This window comes from Ambystoma mexicanum, chromosome 10 (assembly GCF_040938575.1).
Source record: "Ambystoma mexicanum isolate Mex_15411 chromosome 10, UKY_AmexF1_1, whole genome shotgun sequence".
NCBI classification, from domain to species: domain Eukaryota; kingdom Metazoa; phylum Chordata; class Amphibia; order Caudata; family Ambystomatidae; genus Ambystoma; species Ambystoma mexicanum.
In genome coordinates this window covers 1,172,462,024-1,172,485,196 of record NC_090932.1, presented here as the reverse complement: position 1 = coordinate 1,172,485,196, position 23,173 = coordinate 1,172,462,024, and the positions used below count along the sequence as shown (strand labels likewise).

Here is a 23,173-nt window from a genome sequence, read left to right as displayed (position 1 = left end):
ATATGTTGCATCACAAAATGACAAGTGCACCAAAGGTGCAATTGGGGTTTAACACACAGACACACACACACATCACAAGTAAGATGCAGCATCCTTACATTCGCCACACTTAAAAATGTCATCAACTCAAGTACTTTGTACCAACAACTCTTGGCTATAGCATTTGCGCAACATGTGTGATTTTTGGCGAAAACACAAATACTCAAATACTAACGTCACATTGCACATTAAAATATTTAATCAACTTTATTGGCGCTGTTAAACTAAAGCAAAGCATTGTGCGCATGCAAATATGCTGCATCACAAAAGGATAAGTGCACCAAAAGTGGAGCTGGGGTTTGTCTAATGTTTAATTTAATGTTTCAAACAGCTACATGGGTGGCAGGTTCCAAGCTTTAATAGAAGTGTCTGATTGAGTTTGCTGAGTTATGAACAAACACCTTGATAGTATCTGTGCCCTCCATTTTGCAAAGTATTCATGTGAATTGAATAAGAGACTTGCACTTGCTTTGCATTGAGAAATTAACTTTTTAATTTGATTTGAAAACAATCATTAGATGTTGAGTCATATCTGGGGTATAAAAAAGCAAAGATTAGTACTGATAAGTCTTTGCTGTAGTGATCAATTGAATACTTGAAAAATCCTAATAACCCTCAATTATCTACTGGTGATGGGGTAGCAATTGCCTGGCTAGATGTTGTTGTGCTAGGAGCTTCTGTGTCACTTTCATTGGCTGACTCGTGTTCAGACGATTGTGGTGATTTGGGCAATATTTTGAACGATTTGGATGGAGGTTTATTGGTGGGTTTGGGGTTTCTTGTAGACAGTGATGGTATTTGGAATGTATAAACTCTGTTATCTTTGTAATCCATTTTCGTCTCTAAAGAACTTACGTTGTTTTTTGATTTTAAGTTCATATGTATAAATATTCAGATAGTTGTCCAATATCTGGACATTTTTTAAAGTAGCTTCGGGTATATTGAGATTTGTGATTAGTTGTTTGGTAATATACATTTCTTGAAGTAGACCGTCATGTGCTTTCTTAGCTTGCTCTTTTAATCTGCAGATCAACTCTTTTGAAGTATTGATTAGGGGTTGCTCCCAGTCTTTAAGTGCTACCACCTCATCATCCTCAAAAGACGGAAAAATGCAAATACGTAGCCCTTTTCGTATTCTGTTAACTTCAAGATATTTTTCAAGTGTGGCTATCTACCACCATCTTGAGATTTCTCTTTTAGACAACTGTTCCAATCTTACAAATGGTTTTTTGAGTGAAGTTATGTTAGGACTGGCATCGCCGTTTCTGGGTCCTGAAGTAATTTGTGTTCCTGAGAACAATTGTTGTTCTTTTCCATTCATGTTTTGAAGTTATGTGACATGGTTTTTTCTTTAAAACATGTTTTTTGTATATGAAGTGAGCTCAAAAACTCTGTTCAGGTTGATACTGAGAAAACAAGTAAATAAAGTCGTGCAGCCTTTGTTCAACCATTGGCAAGTTCTGTTTGTTGCAGGTATTATAGTCAATAATTTTAAAAAAACGTGGGGGGCTGCGGGAATAGGTGCTTTCTCACTGAGGCTGCCCAGTGTACTGAGAATATACTGAATTATGAACAAACACCTTGATAGTATCTGCGTCCTCCATTTTGCAAAGTATTCATGTGAATTCAATAAGAGACTTACACTTGCTGTGCATTGAGAAATTAAGCTTTTTCATTTGATTCCAAATCAATAGCAGGATGTTGAGTCACATCTCGGGTACAAAAAAAGCAAAGATTAGTACTGATAAGTCTTTGATTGATGGAGTGATCAATTTAATACTTGAAAAATTCTAATAACCCTCAATTATCTACTGGTGATGGGGTAGCAATTTCCTGGCTAGATGTTGTTGTGCTAGGAGCTTCTGTGTCACTTTCATTGGCTGACTCCAGTTCAGACGATTGTGGTGATGAGGGCAATGTGTTGGTTGATTTGGTTGGAGGTTTATTGGTGGATTTGGGGTTTCTTGAATACAGTGATGGTTTTTGGAATGTATGAACTCTGTTATGTTTGTAATCCATTTCGTCTCTAAAGAACTTACGTTGTTTTTTCATTTTAAGTTAATTTGTATAAATATTCAGATAGTTGTCCAATATTTGGACATTTTTTAAAGTAGCTTGCGGTATATTGAGATTTGTGATTAGTTGTTTGGTAATATCCATTTCTTGAAGTACACCGTCATATGCTTTCTTTGACTGCTCTATTAATCTGCAGATCATCTCTTTTGAAGTACTGATTAGGAGTTGTTCCCAGTCTTTAATTGCTTCCACCTCATCCTCCTTAAAAGACGGAAAAATGCAAATACGTAGCCCTCTTGGTATCCTGCTAACTTCAAGATATTTTTCAAGTGCGGCTATCTACCACCATCTTGAGATTTCTCTTTTAGACAACTGTTCCAATCTTTCGAATAGTTTTTTGACTGAAGGTATGTTAGGACTGGCATCGCTGTTTCTGGGTCCTGAAGTAATTTGTGTTCCTGAGAACAATTGTTGTGCCTCTTCCATTTGTGTTTTGAAGTTATATGACATGGTTTTTTCTTAAAAAATTGGTTGTTGTATATGAAGTGAGCTCAAAACCTCTGCTCAGGTTGATACTGAGAGAACAAGTACATAAAGGGCCTCATTACATGGATGGCGGTGAACCATGGCGCTATTAGCGCCATGGTTCATGCCGGTAAAATACCGGCACCGCCTTGGTGGAAAGGGGAATTACCGCCCTATTCCAAGGTTGGCGGGGCGGAAATTCCCCCTTCCACCATTGCCTTTCCCCATTCCCATTTTTGCCTCATAAGGCTCTATGGGAATGGGGAAGGTGCTAATTACGGTACCGCAAAAAGCAGGCGTTAAATTCCCCAACCCGCAAAGGGACCTCGTAGTAAGGTAAAATACTGGTACCGGTAAACCCTTACCACCTACCGTGTAATGAGGCCCAAAGTCTTGCAGCCTTTGTTCAACCTTTGGCGAGTTCTGTTTGTTGCAGTTATTATAGTCAATGATTAAGTGTGTGAGTGTCTGATTGATTGTGTAGCGGCGCTATAAACATTAAACATTTACAAAACCCTTTATATATTTTCAACTTCTTCAAAAGCATTGTAGTCAAAATCTGAAAAACAACACACACACAGACACACACACAGAAATATAATCCAGAGCTACCAACATCTATTCACTATCCTAGCCAACATGAAAAACCAAGGAGCATTCAAGGTAAACTTAGACCTTGTCCTGCTGTTTCTGTTCATCTAGCGCTAGTCTCCTTGAACAGGAGCTTCCTAGCCACTACCTCATTAACAGCCGGACACAATTACTGGGCTACTTAGAGACTGTGCTGAGGCCTGGGACCTGTGGGATGCCGCAATAGCCCCTGTCCTTACTGACACTCTCGAGAAACCACACTTGCCCCCGGCCTGATGATTGGCAAGAAACAGTACTCATGCTCGTCGACCTCGTCATTTTGCCAATACGGAAGGTGTTGTCCATTTGGGTACACCGGGGCTAGCCCATCCCCTGGGGTCTTCTCCCCAACTGCCCGTGCTTCAACCCAAGCTTGGGGGCTGGTCAGCAACTCAGGTTTATTAACCTTAGTGCTGTGGGGATTTTTAAGATCTTTAGATTTTACCAGCCCTTTTAAGCTTGAACTCTGCTATTATTAATTCATTGTTTTATCAACTTGGTATCCAAACTAAAGAATTTTAATTGCTTATCTTGCACAAACCATCCTATGATCCATTGTACATTTGCAAATTGTTTTACCACTGCACTATTTGCACATTTGTAAAATCTTAGCGGAGGTGAGGCAGGTAGTATTTTCCATTAGCACCCTGGCCAGGGGAGGCAGCCAATCAGGTGGCTAGGAAAGTGGGATGACACTATAAGTGAAAGCCTGCGTTCCAAGCCGCCCGATGGCTGGCAACCACCCCACCTTCCCCCGTCAACCCTGGTTTTGTGTGTGTGTTCCCTCTCCCTCCCCCATCCCACTTACATGATTGTGGAGGTGGGGATCTGCCGCAGCAGCTCTTTTCTTCGAGGGGACGCCATGGAAATAGAAGAGGGGCACCGTATGGTATGCAAGGCATTCCATGCAGGGGGAGAAAATACTTGCTTTTCCTTTTTAAACCATTTAGCACCCATGTAACACACTACACGGGTGCTAATGGTGATATGCCCCTCGCTGTCACATAGGAGGCTTAGCACTGTGAGGGGAAAGAAGGGATTAGACCCCGTAGGTGAGTAGAAAATTCCCCTGTCCAATGTGATGGTAAAAACTATGTCATTCCAATATCAGTCCCGGACTCATGTCCTGGAATGGGGCCTGTAGAATGTCATTGCCACCCTGTATTTTTGCACCCCGATGAGTTGACCGCTAAGCAGACTGTAGGGCAGGTAAACAGGATGGTCAACCAAACCGTTGGTGTGGTGACCGTGGACGGCTGTGGATCATCCTTGGCCTGTCCCATGGCTAAGAAAATACATGTAGTCAGGACCATGGCAGTCAACACAGAGCAGTGCTATGTGGACAAGCTATACCTAATGCGGATGGCCAAGCTTAACCTAATGTGGATAACCTGAAGCCTTATCTGTGCCCTGCCACGGATCTTCAGGATCATACACTTATAAATGCTAGGGAGCTGGGCAGCAAGACTCAGCTACTTTATCTGACCACTTGCACACCTAGTGTTAGTTTATCATACATGCCCGGATTGACTCCAACCTTTTTGGTGGATCAGTCCTCCCCGCTCATACATTATGATTCTTCTGTGCCCTCCATGCCTATACACAACCGATTTGAAGCCTTGAGTGACAGGGTTTTGAGAGGGCATGAGGAGCCTGAGTGGGAAATGGTTGGCAAGAAGAGGGGTGGGGGGGGTAGAAGAAAGACCACCAGTTCAGTTGGGGTGCAAGTTAATCTTGGTGAGCAGGGATCTCCAGGCACCCCTGGTAGTAGTAAGATGGGTAATGATGACTGTGCCTGAAGTGCCTGGAAACTTTGTGAAATAACGGCTGCATTAAGTAGCGCTAGAAAGGAAGTACTTAATCTGAAGAGAGAAGTAGCAAAATTGGTTAAGACATCTAAGGAAGGTAAAGCACAGTGTGTGGTACAGGGGTAGTCCCGGAGGCTCCAGCCTTGGACAACAACCAGATAAAACTATCTTATCTGATCGGGGTTAATGAGCAGCAAGTTGCCCCTATCACGCGGCCATGTTAATAAGGGTCGAGGTGATAGAGTTTTACTAACTATGCAAGCCATCTCATCCAATAATGTCTATAGAAACAGGGGCATGGCTCATAATTTCAGTGGTTCCCTAAAGGTCCCCATTTATCTGTCACATGTGCATGAAAGCATTGACACTCGAACCGCCTTAGGGAGGTGCCAACAGCGCGGAGGTGGAAAGGTTGTGTACATGTACAGCGTCCCAAGGTTGGGGTCAGATATCCAGGTGAATAAAAGCATCTTCTGGTTGCGTCATACCACGGGCTGTAAGTCTGGGATTCGGGAAGACATCCTTTACTGTGTGAGAGGTAGGATGCCCATGGTAGATCAGACTTTATCCAGATCACCTTCTCGAATCCTAACTTAGTTGAGGGGCTCCTGCCGATTGAGTCGCAATCTTATCCCCCAGCATACACCAGTATTTCCCTCCATTCGAGGGCACCAATGCCCAATGGAACCTCATCTAGTCTCGGTGGACTGAGCAGGTCACCTGGGATAATAGGTTTAGGTCTACTTGGTCAAAAATATTTGACCTTTTCCAATTTGACCTAGTTTCTTTTGGTCTTTTTTTGGTCGAAAATGATGGGGGAGATAACCCCCTCCAAACCCACTCCCTCCGACTTCCCCGCACTTTAACCTATTCCATTACCCCTCCCCATATATCTATTTAATTTTATTGAAAAAACGATTAAAAAAAGGATGTCAAATCGAAAAGGTCAAATGTTTTTCGATCAAGTATGCTAATACAGGATAATAGACGGGATGGGGGCAATTTTGATGGTGTGGAATGACTGCCTGGGGCATTGATTGAGAGTACAACCCCTATAGTTGAGGATTCTTCAATGTTGGTAGGGTATCAGCATAAAGAAGATTTGAAGGTGCTGTCAAGGAATGTGGCCGGTGTCAATAGATTACTGGATGATTCAGACTGGGCTAGATTTATTCATAGATTTGGTATCAGGTAATATTATCCCCACCAATAATATTGCCATATATATGGTCGTGGGTTATGGCCATAGGTGATATTATTAGTTGGGATAATTTATGGGGTTATTGTGACCGGGGGATGCAGGGGTGTCCCCTGCTCCATTAAAGAAATAATGGGGGTTGCGGAGATGTCCCCTGCAGGTTTCATGGCTTAATATCGCCGCAAAGATATGGCGATATTTTTGTATGGAGATATCTTTGCAGGATATTAACACATGGAACTATAGATGTGACCTAGTCTGTCTCCAAGAAACATGGGCACTGGATTCCCTTGTGCTACTGGGTTTTAGCTTGTTTTGTATAAATGCAATTAAGGGCCCCAGAGTGAGACCAAAGGGTGGGCTGGCAATCCTGATTAACCCAGACATGGATTTTAAAGCTAAACGGATCCCATCAGGTTCTGTTGACCTCCTGTGTCTTGAGGTCACCACAATTTTGGTGGGGGGTGCATTGATCTTCAACATCTATAATAGAACTGCCCCATTAGAACCTCTTAAGGTTATGTGCAATATTATCAAGGGTTTCAAGAGCACTAACACATACACTCTCTTAATTTTGGAACTGGGGGACTTTAATGTGCAATACAAACCTGTTGAAGTGCTTGATGGTATATGGGATGATCAGGATGTGGCCTATGGCATTCCTACATTGGTGTCAGTTAAACCGGTTAGGACACACCCAGGGGCAACTGCGGTTCAAGGTTGATGTACGAGGCAGGCCTGTGCTCTTGCAACGGAAGGATTTACCCGGACAAGCCCGTAGAAGCAACTTACGTTGGACATCAGAATAGCTCTAAAATAGACTATGTGCTGATCAGCTTGGCTGAATGGAATCTGGTACCTAGGGTAGAGGTAATAAAACAGAGTGACAGCGATCACTACCAAGTTAGCTGTACTTTGAGTTCAGTGTGCAGGAAGACTGTAAAACGGGAGTTCAGAGTGTTGGAAGTCTGATTACCATCACAGGGCAATCCAATCGGGCAATCAAATGGTCAGCTTTAAATTTGAATGTGATCAAGCCGAGCATATATGAAAGTATCGTCCACTTTATTGCAGGCATTTGTTTGGCCAATAGTTTCTCCCCAAATATAGGAAATCTATATGAAGAAATGGTGAAGATGTTGTTGCCTTTCTTCTCTAAACCGGTGAGGAAAATCAGAAAGTTTAAATTGGGGAACAAGGGTTGTTTCGATGATGAATGCCCAACAGGCTAAGCATGAACAATTAGCGTACCTCAAAAATATCTCCCCGATTGATAAACCTTACTTGAGGAGTCTCTGTCTAAAATATAAGGCAGTGCTAGCACATACAATGGGTCCGTTTGATAAAAGTAGATGGGAAGAACTGTTCAGATACGGTATGAAAGGTGATTAAATGAGCTTTTGGAAGCTTGCATGTGGCAGTACCCTGGACACAGCAGGACCAGTCTCCAGTCATGTTTCCCCCAGAAGAATGGTTCCAACATTATTGTAATTTAAACTTATTGGGAGAGAGTGAGCCATGTGTACTGCCTCAGCAAGATAACAATGTGAATCGCAATGCGGCTTTCCCAATATTTTTAATTCTAGAGTTGAAAGAAGCCATTGTAGGGCTTGGTTGTGGGAAGGCCCCTGGGCCCAATGGTGTCCCCAAAGACTTACTCGAGGAAGAGCTGAGCATCTGGGCTCCATTGGTAGCGTGAGTAATTGACTCAGTCAATTATACCCCTATTCAAGAAGGGTCTAATCCCCGGATACTCAATGCAAAGTTTGTGGCAATTTAGAGGAATCGGTGAACCACTTTTCATTCTTTTGTCCTGGATACACAGGTTTGAGAGAATTTTATCTGTTGCCACCTTTGCGACTAAGGGAAATTAGACAGATTGCTGTTGCTGAGGCATTCTGTAAGAATACTAATGATCTGAATGCAGTGTATTATATCTCAAAATATATGCATTGGGCTTGGTTAAGAAAAACACAGTTTCTAAATTAATCTTTGAAATTGCCCTCCCGGGAACGAGCTCTGCACTTGCAACACCCTCTGTAGTTGAACTGTTTGTATTTTATGCACACAAATATGTACTGGTAGTGTTTAAGTTGATTATGGATTTTAGGCTGGGCTGTTATTTTATGCAATTTCAGAGATGTAGTCTTGGATTCAATTGTGCTTGATTGTATATTGTAATGTAACGTTATGTAGCTATCATGGTTTTAAAGCCGAATAAAGCTATGTTTGAACACAATAAAAAAGAGAAGTAATGCCGGTAACTGGAAATTGTAGCTCCTGGATTTCACTCACCTGTCGCAGACTGTGCAACGCTGTATAAAGTACAAACAAGCTTCCAGTGATTTGGGGGTAATACGAGTTAATCAAAAGGTCTACAAGTTCAGGAAAATATCTCATACTTTACCTAAAATCAATCTCCCCATTCTTGTCCTTGTCCAGAGTGTCCATCAATTTCTGCAGTTCATCTTGTGACAGCGGAATTCCAGCTTTCTAGAGCAAGCACATCAATAACAGTTAGCATCATGCAGGATAAATGTAGCCTACACGCACCCAATGCATTCATATAATATGCATAAATACTGGTAATCGTGCGCTTGGACATAGTTGTAAAGCTTGAGCGAAACACACACACACACGCATTTTCATTAAAGTGGATGCAGATAAAATATGTGCAAAAACATGCTGCTTGCATTTTCTCTGCCACTTCCATTTCAGATTCCTGGTAGCATTTGGATATATTGCACCGGTGAAGAAACCCTACAGTGGGGTTCACACATCAGTGAGGGGGGTCGTCATGCTGCAGAGTATTGCCATTTCCGAATTCCGTCCCCCCAGAACGGGTTGGTTTGCACGGATTGAGCCCAGCTTTCCTGCAACAGAAAACAGGTGCATTCCATGAAAACCAGTGGCGCAGTGGAGGTGGACATTTCTGCAGTGGCAGCCTGCGTTGCTCATCTAGGTATCCATGTGTGTGGTCAATGGCACGGAAAGCTGGATGCATCTTTGGTTTTCGCAATGTTCATTACACGTATGAGGTGATGCAATGATCTGGCTGCAAATGATATTCTTTGAATCGTGACAAAAAAGGCAACAATTATTTGCTTGATTTTGTAGTAAGTTCTGTACTACTCAATCTATGCCCATCCCTTCACAACACGAGAGCATTTGGGTCCACATGGGCAAATGCTATGTTTTAAGTGGCAGCATCCACGAGCTCAGCGGTTCTCGGCGCTCCTGGCACTCCATCTTATCCATCCCATGTGGGCCTCCTTACCTTAATACTAGTGATTCTGTAGGATGATATATTTTTATAACAGTTTTATTGTTATACAGTCAAACACATCTTACAAAAAAGCAGGTCTACAGCATGATGTATAACCTGAAACCTACTGCAATAAAAATGGCAAAAACATGCAATGTACAGATCAATTGCTGAACATTTAGGAAATGAAGGGTGCAGCATTAGTCTTAAGAGGGCATGTAGGACAGCTTTATCATTGAAGGAATCACGGCCTGACAGAAATCTAGGGATCCATTACAGCCAAACAAATAAAGCACAGGTAAGGAGACAAGTGAGCACCCTTTCCAAGGGCCCGGTGATCCAGCAGTGACATATTCTCATTTTCGTCGGCTTCTGTCGAGGCTGCCCTTAATATTCTACCCCTCATTCATTTTCAAGCATGCGTGGAAAAGGGTAGAATGCCTGTGGAGATTTTGGTACACCACCAACTGCAAATGTCTTGGTGGTAGTTTTACCCTAAAGATAGTATGAAACCTGTTACCACAGCACTTTCTAGTCAGGTTGACAGTGTCTAGACGTATAATACTTCCTTTAGTGTGGCTATAGACACAGACGCAGGTTGCTGAGTGTTAGGCAGAATCCTTTGCAGTGCCCTTAGGGACCACTACACACAATTAAGACCATAGGTGGCAATACAAGTTTTACCTTTGGTACAAGCCTGTACTACTAAGTTATAGTGGTAGCAGTAGCAGAGCAGCCAGGCTTATCTCAAGAGTATATGAGCAGTAGCAGAGATTACACAAAGGGACCACAATTACTGTGGCTCAAGCAAACACTGATTCAAGGTTTCAGGTAAAAAATATAAGTACATTTATTTTTTAAACCATCAGTTATAAACACAACACCTCTATTAAACTTTAAACAAAACCACACGTTAAATATACTACAACTAACCAATTCACTTTGTATAGTATGTCTCAAGGTAAGTACCCTGTGTTTGAATGAACCGATGTTAAGAACAAAACACGTTACCGCGGATACGGTTGCGATCACATTTTGACAGTTCGGTCTACTCAATAAACGCATATCCGTGACATGAAATGCTACCGGGGAAAAAGCACACTTAGTACCTGAGATACCCAGAGGGAGTTGGAGGCAAAAATCACAGGCAATATTTAGGTTAGGCAGACAGCATCGAGAAACACTCAGAAACAGGAGTTCAAAAGTCAAAGGGTCGGAGCCAGGGTTAAGTGACACCGGAGACCTGTTGCCGAAGATCACACCATTAGACAGTTCACGATTCAGCGTAGCCCAAAAGTACTTTGATATTGTCAATGTTTGGAAGAAAAAGTTATAAGAAGGAGGGAATACAAGGGAGAGCCTTAAGGATGAAGAAAAGGGGGTTCACCCAGTTTCCTTGAGTAGAGCACAGTACCTTATTCCAATGATGCAGCTAGTGCCCTGGCAGTTGTTCCTGTTGATTTCCCGCAGGCCCACGATTCCTAGAGCTTCGCTGTGAAGGAGGACGTCTGAAGAGGGTCTGCACCACACAGGGATGAATCCGGCAGCAGCGACAACAAATGAAAGGTGCGCTCCTTAAAAACAGGAGAGACTCGGCAGGTGGCTATCCGGACCACGACAGCAGTGTGCAGCGATTTCGACCACGGCGGAGATCTCTGGCTGAAGAAGATGAGCTGGTTATCCCCACCAGGCTCAAGGGAAGAAGACTCCGGACTGGATCTCCTCTTAGTCGTCGAAGGGTAGAGAGCTCAGGACTGCAGCAGGGCTTCAAAAGGACGGGGTAGTTGCAGCAGCTGTCGTTCTCTCCGCTTCTCTTCGGTTCCTTGTAGTTCCAGAGGCGACTCTGACTTCTAGCCCAAGAGAACTGCCTTTTATGCGCAAAACCCCCATTCACACAGCCTGGCTGTCAATCACGCAGCAGGGGGGTTGTCCAGCCGGGACAACCACCTCAGCCAATCATGGCAAAGTGCGACTTGAGTTTCCTAGGATACCCTGTGCAGGGGGTGACTACACCCCTCCCTCACATTCAGCCCACCTAGACACCCAGGCGCCTTGAGGAGGGCTTCTCTGCAGAAGCCCGCCAAAAGACGGCGAACAAAGAAGGCAAACCTAGTTTGCCGCGCAAAGTAAAACACAAGAAGGACTTTAACAAAAAGAAATGGCGAATAAACCCAACCGGAGCCAAAAGAAAGACGATTTGGTCAAGCGGGTTTATGTTCGAGGCTAATATAATAGCCAAGAACAGTACCGCGTTTATCTAATATAATCGTGGTAGAAAAGTTAGAGTAGATACCACTGCCACCAGCCAAGTCTAAATGTTAAAAGAGTGAAACAATGCTCAGGGAGGTACAGACAGAAAAGGGGTACAGATTAGCCCTTTCCAGTACTCCATGTAAGATGGGGTGTAGTGGGTCTGTGGTAAAAATGACTATGTAAAGTAAATGGCAACTTTACCTTTCTCTGGGGGACAGTAGTCAGCCCCAGCAAAATGGAGTCAGAGGGAAGTCTTAAAGACAACCCTGGGTTTGCCCACTGAGGGTGCGGTGTAACCCATAGAAGAACAGGGGCACACATGTAAGAGTGGAAAAAGGATGTACACTCTTACCAGGTGGAAATAATAAACTCCAGAAATCCAGCAAAGCTGCTGGGGGACTCACTAGGTGAGGGACATTAGCCCTAGAAGGAGAATTCTCCCTAACACTCGCCCCACCCCCCCAGACTAAGGGACAGGAGGATTTAATCCACTCCTGGATGGATCTCATACCTCTAGTCGGTTACAGACATCCTAGAGAGACCATCAGCATTTTGGTGGTGACTTCCTGCTCTGTGCTCAATGGAAAAATCAAATCCTTGCAGGCAGATTGACCATCTGAGTAATTTTGGGTTTTCCCCTTTCATTTGCATCAGCCATCTCAAGGGTTGGTGGTCAGTCTGAATGATGAAGGTAGATCCATATAAGTATGGTCTAAACCTCTTTAGTGCCCACACAATAGCAAAGCATTCTCTTTCTATTGTTGCCCACCTTGTTTCAGGATCCTTTAACTTCCTGCTGATGAAACAAATGGGGTGTTTCCTACCTTTCTCATCCAGTTGACTAAGGACTGCACCTATACCAACATTAGAAGCATCAGTTTGTACAATGAAGAGTTGGTGGTAGTCAGGAGCTCTTAGGACTGGAGCTTGACAAAGGGCTTTCAAAACATATGTAAGAGTGGAAAAAGGATGTACACTCTTACCAGGTGGAAAAAATAAACTCCATAAATCCAGCAAAGCTGCTGGGGGACTCACTAGGTGAGGGAAATTAGCCCTAGAAGGAGAATTCTCCCTAACACTGAGCTCCTAAAACTTGATTTCAGATTCAAACGAAAGGGGGACAGGAACACTACAAAGAACAAATAATAAAGAAAAAGCTCATTGCTCCTGACCAAATAGTATGTTTGCGAGGGATCCTCCTAAGAGAATGATATAATGAAATGGTAATAGGTTGTTTTTTGTCACAGTCTTCCAAGTAGCTTTGCAATCTCTGTGCTATTTCCGAATCAATTGAAACTTTGAGTTTCTCTATGTCCACTCTTAATACTTCATTTTTTAAAATACTTATCTCCTCGAGAACTTTTGGAACGTATTATTTCAAAATGCTTTATTTTATAGAGTAATAATTACATCAATAATTGTAGTGCTTAAAAGCTGGACGAGGATTTTTTTTATTAAAACCTTTTACACATACACATATTTTTGAATATCTACAAAACATATTAAAAAACAATTTTACACAACATTTACACTACTAAAATTTAATAAGAAACATTTCTAAAAAGCAATCTAACTAAAAATATAAAATTACTAATTTCTTTACAATCTCTTTCCACAAAAATTACAGAGTAAAATTCATGATCAGATTTTCTCCTATGCAAATATAGGATCAGAATTGATCAGGGTGGATAGAGTCCAGGGCATGTACCCGAGAGCCATAGGCCCTTTCATATAAAATATTCAACTTAATACAATTGGTTAATAAATGTCTAGGGGTTTCAACTTCCATTCTGCACAATCTACACAAACGATCCTCATGAGGTATATTATTCCAAGCACCAATGTTCATTAATATTGGGAGTTGATTAAACCGTAAAAGCATAATAAAAAGTCTAGTGTCAGAATTGTGTACATTTTGTACTTTTTTCCAAGGAGTGTCTGCAGGAAAATATTGCATCTTTCATTTCTATCCCAGATGGCTGCTTTACATGTTATTTCTTTAAATGTACTAGCTAGGTTGTATGTAACGTCACACATGCATCCTATGTTCTCTAAAAAAACATTTATATAATTTCTCCAATTTTTAAGAGCTGCAAACTTTTCAAAACCACGCTGCTTATTTAGGAAGTGTGCATTAGGGATTTTGTTTTGTCCTGACTCATCAAAATGTTGATGTAAATTTTACATGTGAGTATCATTTCCTGTGTAGGTAATGAGATGATACCTAAATCGCTACAGATATCTTCCACCGGGACAGAGTGAGACAGACCTAACGTTATACGCCACATTTTTCCTTCCAGAATACTTAGCCAAGTTGCTTCTTTCGAGGAGTATATATCCAGGCCATATAAGATAGACGGTACAACACAGATTTTATACTGTTGTATCAACCCTTCGGTTGAATTTGCACCTGATTTTTGCACAATGACCTTATAGCTTTAAACTTTGTCATCACTCTTTCTGTAATAGATTTAGAAAAGATCTCTTTTGTTCATAACAAGTGATCAGAGATATACATAACTCGAAACATCCTCAATTTTATCCCCCTGTAAAGACCAGTTATATTTTGTCTATTGGACTTTATCGTCATTATCTTAGTTTTTGATAGATTTATAATCAGACCATTTTTTTAGGAGAACTTCTCTAATGCCTTTAGACTATTTTGTAGTCCCAGTGCTGTTTGATCAAAAATAACAATATCGTTCGCATACGAAAGTCATGCATTGCGAAATTCATGGAGGATTATTGTTACAATTCTGCAGCGAGATTCCTAGGACATTATTATTATTATAGCAATTTCTAGATTCAAAATCAAATACCAATAAGAATACTTCACATCTTCAGGTCTAGACATCTGGTAATAATGAACATTCATGTGGTATAGTGGAATACATAGTGGTGTCGTTGTTTAGAGTGCAATGATACAGAAAACCCAATAATACGCAAAAACTATTAAATCTGTATGCAGTAATGCCAATTGTTGTTGAACATTATATGAGAGCTCTGATTAACATCATTAAGAATAATGGAATGTAACCAACCCTAGAAGTTGAGTAGAGTGTCACCTGCACAACCACTGCCCTAGAAATGCTGTCGTGGGTGACTAGCACACATGCACATAGATCCTATCTTTGGAAAATTAAGCACACTCTGTCACTGCTTTGATTCAAAATGTGTGCATTGTGTTGCTGCTGGCCTTGAGTATTCAGCCCTATACAGTGCATTGCACTAGGAATACTTCTACAACTAGCTCAGTGCTTACCATTAGGCCTTGCTGGAACTCCAGCCGGGTAATCAGTGTGCTGTTGTCTTCATCTACGTTTTCGAAGAAATCCACCAACCGCACATTCTTCTCTTGCAGGTAGTTCTTGAGCTTGGTTAGTGGATCTGTCTAATGGAAGACAGTAAACAGAGATTTGATAATGCTGTCACCTTGATGAGTGCAGCCACAGAACTCAAAAATACATACTTTATAAAGGTATTTATTTCATATGCCTCATTGTTTTGACCCTCTGAACCTAAGCAATGTATAAACATGCATTCAATGGGTCACATCTGCCGCATCCTAACCTCTGCCTAAGAGTGGCTCGTGCTATCATTTTATGCATTACATAATCAGGAGGAGATGCGCATCACTGTATTAGAAGCGAGGGATTCATATGAAGCATTTTGTGCCAACAGCCCTTTTTCATGATGTCAACTGTTAAGTTAGTTTCCATATACAGTTCAGTGCTGTCAGTAATCTGGGCCAGTAACGCATGTGCTATTATTCCTGATTCCATAGTTTGCTTTTGAGAGGAATCCCTGGTTTCCATATATTTCATTTCCTATATGTGACCCTCCAGCATCTTCTCAATTGCATCAGCATACTTGCTGTCCATCACACAATTATGGCACCAGACAAAAATCACACTGCACGTGCCCACATGTTTCTCTAGTCTCAAACATGGTCCAACAGATATTACAATAACATGGCAGCGACCGCTGCGAGGGTCATTTTTGTTTGTTTGGTTTATTTCTATAGCGCACAAAACCCAAAGGTATCTAGGTGCTTAAACTTAGTTTCAGTGCTTCAGGTCACATAAAGGAAGCGTACGAAGTGAATTACAACAACACAGGACAGGCAGAAGGTAATGTATCATACACAAAGTGCAAAAAGAGAAGTTCCGGGTGATTACATCCATTGAGTCTGATCCCTTGTTTCAGTTGACAGCAGTACAATGATGTTCCGGGCGGCAGCCGCACGTAAAAGGCAAGTGTCCATCCGAGGGCAATTGTATGGTGCCTACTCCATGTTACGAGGCGACAGCAGCATGCAAATGCGAGTGTCAAATCCTTGGACAGCTGTATGGAGCCTATCCCATGTTGCTAGGTGGCAGCAGCAAACAAATGCAAGTGTCAGGTCCGTGGGCAATTATATAGTGCCTACCTCATTGTTATAAGGCGGCAGCATCATACAGGTGCAGTAAGTGCCGTAATAGGCGGGAAAAGTAGTCCCGTAAAAGGCACAGTGCCTACCCCATGTCGCAGGGCGGCCTCAGTACATAGATTCAAAGAAGTCCAGAATACATGGCGCCTACCCCGTCTTAGAGGGCGGCAACAGCACACAGATGCAGAAAAGTCCAGCAAAAGGCAAATATGCGACTGTTACATTTCTTCAAACAGGAGAGTGGATCATTTAATATGCACATGTAATAGAAACACTGGAGGATGATGTATTAGAGGCAATGTATCCATGGAAATCACCATAATAAAAAATGCAGTTGATTGCACGTGCATGACATATTCACGTCTCCCTGCCTAAAAAAACGATCCGACAGATCCACAGAGGAGTCCAAGATGTAAATTCGTACTTTTCTGATGCATTTGGAAAACGATTGAATGGCCCTGAGAAAATGGCCTCCATCTACGGGAAGTTGAGATTAAACCTGAATTGCTGGGAATGAAGGTGCAATGTTGAGAGAATGCAGCTAGGTGGAAGCATGTATTGTTCTGGTGTATTACTGCACACAGCTTCATGTGATAGCTCCCCAGTGATCGCACCATCACATCACTCCAAAAATGGCATGTTTCTGCTTTGAGTGACACTTTCCTCAAATGATTCCTTCAGTATAAATCATTTCTGTCAAAGTTCAATTTGCATCGGGATTCTGATGCCCGATGCCTCTCATTTAATCAGCAAGATCGCCATACCTCTGTGGGTGCAATATGCACATATGAACAGCAGTAAAATGATTTAGAAAGGGATCCATGAGCTGCCATGTAACAAGCCATTAGGAAGGTAGTCATGTATGTTGGCACACTGAAGCGCAAAAGGATGCAAACCGAAGAGCTGCAAGGCCCACAAGGCACTGCTGAGACGAGAGAACAGATGGGTTCATAGCACATGTTAGATTGAGCAAGGATGCTTAATCAGAAGGCTGAAGCAGGGCTTCACTTGTGTACACTTGTGAACACTTGTGTACGAGCGCGATAGAAATAAAATATCAATCAATCAATCATAACACGCGACTTAACAAATTTAAAATACTGGCTATTACACACCGCTGTGTTCAGAAAGAAGCGTACCTCTACATCAACAATTACATCACCCCCAGACCCTATGTGCGTCTCTTAAATTCCTCTTCCAGCATCACCCTGCTTTATCCGCTGTAGAAAAGAAAAATAGCAGCTGGCGCAAGCTTCTGTGTTACTGCACCCTTGTCAGGAAAGATTTCATCAATGTGTAATTGTCCCTCCATTTGTGGACCCCTAAACCTTTTGCTTTTGTGTGGCTATCCTAACCTGACTTTTGCCAGTGCAGCACAGCCTTCAGATGCGCTACCCTGGGCTTTTGCTCACTTGTTATGGGAAAATTGGCACGTTCTTCAGACTGTCAGTACTGGGAAACTAGGTTTAACTTAGTCTTCGACTATGTTGCCATTTCTTGGTAACTTTTTAACAGTGCACAATGTACCTTCCAGTATTATGCACTGGGGTCCTTTTTGTTTTATGGCCCTAGACAACGTTGAAGGATTTCTTGTGATTTTACAAGCGTGCCTGGGACAAACTGGTGGCAGCAATTACTCTTTATAAGTGTTTTACTTCTTTTTACAGGATCACATTGCGTTTACAGTGTTTGGTCCAAGAATGTGGCCAGGTTCGAAAATTGCTGAGCCACAAAGTCTTTTGTTCTGTCCCATGGCCATTTTGTCCCTTGCCTTCCCCCAGGTCGAGTGACCCGGGTTTTCCTTATTTGGGCATGCAGCCTACCACAAAAACCAATGTCTTTCGCAGGCTTCTGCATGTCACGTGTGTGTGTGCCCAGGAAGCGGTGTGGGACTGTCTGGTCCCAATCCACACTACTAGTGCCAGGATGTTTGGAGTGCCTGAATGACTTGGACCACCGTCAGGCCATGATTGGTCCATGACTGGGATACCTGCATGAGAGCAGATCTTCGATTGGAAGTCCTTGAATTTGGCGCAAAGCTAATCTTGGATAAGAGAACGGGCACTACATACATTCCAGGTCAATCACCTGACATCTTTCCGAACTACAGAAGGATCCAAGTATCCTGCAACGAAGAAACAGACTTGTGGAACTGCCGGAGACGCATTGGAAGGTCTGGCACCCTTCACCCTCTGCTGTCCTGTAGGTCCCCTGTTTTCTTCATCGATCAAGAAGGTCTGCAAGGGTTCTTCACCCCTTTGGAGTAGTGGGAACAACTACTCTTGGCGCCCCCTGCTTACCTACCGCAGGAGCCCTTTCGGAAGTGTTCCTTAGCCATCTATTGATCTGTCCAGCTCCACTCAAGGTATCCTCTAGAATCGCCACCGTCTCGAGTTCAAACGCAAGACTTCGGACATCGCCTGCTTGTGGGCCTGCGCCCTCTCCCGCCAAATTTCATGGGCCTAGCTCCCCCGGGTCACGAATTGGGAGAGTGTGTAATGCTGCACACATCTGTGATTCGCGCGTCACTACCTGCTGATGATGGTCACTACCTGCTGATGATGGTCACTGTAGGTGCCTTGCTGACCTGCCCTCCTGTGCCCTGAAGCCTGCTGCACTGGAACTTTTTTTGTATCTCTTTCGGAAGCTGAGAAAAGGCAACTATCCCGTCATGGACAATCGTTCTATCCCACAGCTACTGAGAGCCGGAGAGCTGCAAAACTGCAGGACTTGAACCTACTAGAGACTTTGAATAAACTGGAAAAGTTTGGTCTGGACTGTGCCGAGGGTCAGTGAGTATTTGCATCACTTACCGGTAGCCCTCTGGCACAAGCAATCTCTTTTACGCACAAATATCCCTGAAAAGGTATTTGCTTTTGGCTGGGTTAGCCTGCGCTCCCTAGCTATCCCCACCTTTTGAAAACTGCTCTGCCGCCAATGGCAAACCCTACTGGAATAGTGTGAACCAATTCTTCGTCACCTCAAGCCCCTTCCTGACTCACTACAGCTCCCTCAAGAAGACCCGCTTTTTGTTCTGCCTTTGCGATTGTGCATTTTTACGCACAACTGTACTGTTGAGCACAAGGCTCCGCACTACTTAGGGCTGGACTGTGAAAGTCAGGGAACGACTACGAAGAATTGTCTAATGCTCCTATTGTATTAACTCACCCTTTTCCTTCCAGGTTGTGGCTGTGTTATATTCCTTTGTCGCATTAGAAAACGTAAAGTATAGGAATTGTGTGGTAACTGTTTTTACATAACTGAAGTTTACTTGTGTCAATTGGTCCGGCCGACAATAAATGTATAGTTATTATTTATATACACTTGTCTAAGAGTAATTTGTGGTTCATTACTGTGTGTGCTCATTGTGGGCTTCCGATCACCCCTTAGTCTTGACCACCTGCCACGCTACCTAGATTGGTCTGGCTTGTCCAGAAGGTTCCCCCGCTTCACTAAACTAGGATGGCCTTCTAAACCTCTGCCTACCAGGTCAGAGTTTAGAAATCCATCTTAACAAATTGATGTACAGCGGTGGGATAAGATTGGAAATACCCAGTGTAGCGCACTCGTAAGGTACCCAGATTATACTTACACAGGAGACACAGGGCCTCATTACACCGTAGGCGGTAAGGGATTACCGGCACCGGTAAGGGCACCGGTGCCGGTAATCCCTTACCACCCTACTATGAAGTCCCTTAGCGGGTCCATTCCTTAACGCCTGGTTATTAGCTCCATCCCCATTCCCATTTGAGCCCTATTGGGGCTCAAATGGGAATGGGGAATGGTTCCCGGAATGGGGACTTACCGGGTCCTCCAAGGTCAGAATAACCCGGTAAGTCCCTATTCCGGGAACACGGACCCGGAATGCGGTAAGAGGGTAGCCATGGCGCTAATTGCACCATGGCTACTGCCTACCGTGTAATGAGGCCAACAGTGTCCTTAGGTTAAAGTTAACTGTAAGCCACCTGCCTCTACTTATAATATGGACGCAATTACGGGCATTGCTTTGAGTGCCTCAAAATCTGAGACACTGAGAAATATTTGTATCGAAAGGGGCCTGGCAGCCACTGGTAGCATATCCAAAATGATCCAGAGGATCATAGATTGGCAGGAAGTTAGAATTCAGGCTTTGCCCTCCTATGATAGCACAGAAAGTACTTGGGCCATCCCAAGTACCAGTAATATAGTAACTAGTAACTAGTGCTTTTATTGAAGGAGTCAATGATGATGACGATAATGATGATGTGTCCCATGCTTCCCTAAGGCTTCCCTCTGAGGCTGAGGCCATGCTGGAATTCAAGAAGCAAGAGCTGCTGTTTAAGCAGAAGGAGCTTGAATTTCGCATAGCTAAGCTAGAACTGGCGAGGTCAGAGAAACAGAAGGACAGAGATTACCAATTGGACCGTGTTAGACTTCAAAGCACCAATGGCTCCTCCAGAGTGTCTTGTAATGGAACTGGCCCCTCCTCTCATCCAAGATTTCTGAAAGATCTGCTTAGTCTATATGATGACAAGAATTACTTTATGGACTGGTTGACTACACTTGAGTATGCATGTGAGGTACAATAAATAGTGGATGCTGATAAGAAGGCGTGGTTGCTCAGTCCACTACCCCATTCTGGCTGCAGTGCTGTTATGGATATGTCAAAGGCTGACAGAAAAGACTTTGCGAAATTGAAGCCAATTCTGATCTCAAAATTTGGGAAGGGTCATGTTCAGTACTTGAAAAAATTAAGAGATTACAAAAAGAAAGAAGGTAATGCTTGGGTTTATTATGTAGCTGATTCCTTTAAATACTTGACTGGTTGGGTGGAAGGTTACAAGGTCACCACCTTTGAGGCTATGATGTATTTAGTCATGCTTGAACATATTTTTGCTTCTTGTTCCCCTGAGCGAAAGCAGCACTTGGCTCACTCTAAGGAGATAAATCCTAAGAAGTTAGCTATTGCAGCAGATTTATGGGTGTCACACAGAGTGTCCCATAAGGACAAGCCTGCTTCTAGTAAGCAGGAGGAAGGGAAAAAGCACAAAGATAAAGAGGATGGGGGATCTGAAAAATCTTCCTCTCAAAAAGGACACAAAAAGTTTAACAAGGGTAAGTCCCATGAGAATAGTCAGAGTAGTGCGATTAATCCTTCTAAGCATAACTCTGGTTACAATAAACCTCCCTATGTAAACAGACCCAGTGGATCTTGTGTGGCTTGTGGAGCAAGTGACCATGTGAAAGGGGACCCCAAATGTAAGGTCAAAACCTTGGGGGTCCACTCTGTGAGTCTGGCCTTCCCCTCCTATGCGACATTATCACAGGGGCCTCCTTCTCTTCAGACTCCTTCCCCAGTGGGATAGAATCTGAAGTAGTCTTAGTTTCCCTGGGTTCCTGGGAGCCAAGTGTTTTAGAAGCTTATGCTAGGATACCTGACAACATCACACACTACTTTAAGACAGTGTGCTGATCAATGGTGTAGACACTCTTGCCCTTAGGGATAGTGGGGCCAGCAGAACTGTGGTGGATGCCACACTGGTCAACCAGGAGAAGCTTGCCAGAGGTCCCCTGATGCTCACCAAGTTAGCTGTTGGAACCCCTCCCAAGGTCCCAGTAATGCCTGTAAATCTAACTATCAATGATACACTAGTGAGGATTCCTGTGAGTATCCTGCTCCCAGATTGAGAGTGAACTTCCTGGGAAGCATAGGATTTATTGGGAATGTGGGCTCCTGTACAGTGAGCCCACAGAGTCTATTAAATGTGACCATAGAGGTTGGTGGTCCCCCTTCAAGTCAGACCCTTCCTCCTACAATTGGAGCATGAGGCCCCCCTGGCTGGTAACCGTGGGATCAAGAGAACCAAGCAAAGGTTATACATGCATTTCTACTGGCCCAAGATGGGGGCCATTGCAGAGTTGTTCCACTTGCCAGATCTCTGGTAAAAGTGGCTCAACAATCCAGGCTCCTTTGGTGCCACTGTGTGTTGTGGGAGTGCCCTTTGAGAGGGTAGGGATTGACTTTGCTGGTCCCCTTGACCCTCAGACATCCTCTAGCAATAGGTTTATCTTGGTGCTGGTCGACCATGACACAGATATCCTAAAGCCATCCCATTGAAGACAGTGACTGCCAAGTCAGTTGCTAAAGCTTTGCTTGGCTTATTTACTAGAGTTGGCTTCCTTAAAGAAGTTGTGTCTGACAGAGGCAGCAACATTATGTTTCAGTTTATGCAAGCCATGTGGAAAGAGTGTGGTGTCACATATGTTTTCATCCGCTTATCATCCGCAAACAAATGGCTTAGTTGAGAGGTTTCATAGAACTCTCAAGAGCATGATTAGGGCTCTGGCAGAAACCCAAAGGAGACAATAGGATCTCCTGTCACATTATTACTCTTTGCTTACAGAGAGGTACCTCAAGGAGGGGTTGGCTTCAGCCCCTTTAAGCTTCTTTTTGGTCACCCTGTCAGGGGACCAGTGGCCGTAGTCAAGGGAGAGTCTCCTGTAACTACCAATGTAGTGGTCTATGTGCTGGGGCTAAGGAAAATAATGTTCCTCCTGGTGGCTCAGGCCAGTGACAAGTTGAAGACTGTTCAAGCATTGGTCAAACATTGGTTTGACCAGAAAGCTTCACTTGTTCACTTCACCTCAGTCCAGACCATGAACCATATAAGGCCTCGAGCCCGACAGGATAAATGGTCAAGCCCTTACTCAGTTGTGGAGTAGCTGGGTGAGGTCAACTATCTGGTGGACCTTAGAAGGCCCGGACAGTCCTACAAAGGGTTTCGCATAAATTGGCTGAAGGGTTGAAATACCTGCCCTGCTGCTGGCATCAGATATGGAAGAGGAGGAATCAGAACCTCTCCCTGACTTATTCCAGAATGGTCCTTCAGATGGCTCCATTGAGGGCAGTTCAACTGGCCCCTCGCCTGACTTCTGACCAACAAGGAGAAGTAAGAACTTTGCTGAGGCAGTTCACCTTACTCCAGGGTTGACACGTTGGTGCAAACAAGACAGACATTGGGGATAGTATA

The 23,173-nt window shown here is 43.4% G+C and overlaps 1 protein-coding gene across 2 annotated transcripts in view; it reads right to left on the bottom strand.

The window, feature by feature from the left end:
• LRRC74B (leucine rich repeat containing 74B) overlaps positions 1–23,173 on the bottom strand; it is a 494,937-nt gene that overhangs the window by 87,551 nt on the left and 384,213 nt on the right. For both annotated transcript variants that reach the window (XM_069619119.1, XM_069619118.1), the window contains exons 11-12: positions 14,997–15,125; positions 8,624–8,709 (exon numbers count right to left, since the gene is read on the bottom strand). In XM_069619119.1, the coding sequence (XP_069475220.1) occupies positions 8,624–8,709; positions 14,997–15,125 (215 nt within the window). The remainder of the gene's footprint in view (positions 1–8,623; positions 8,710–14,996; positions 15,126–23,173) is intronic.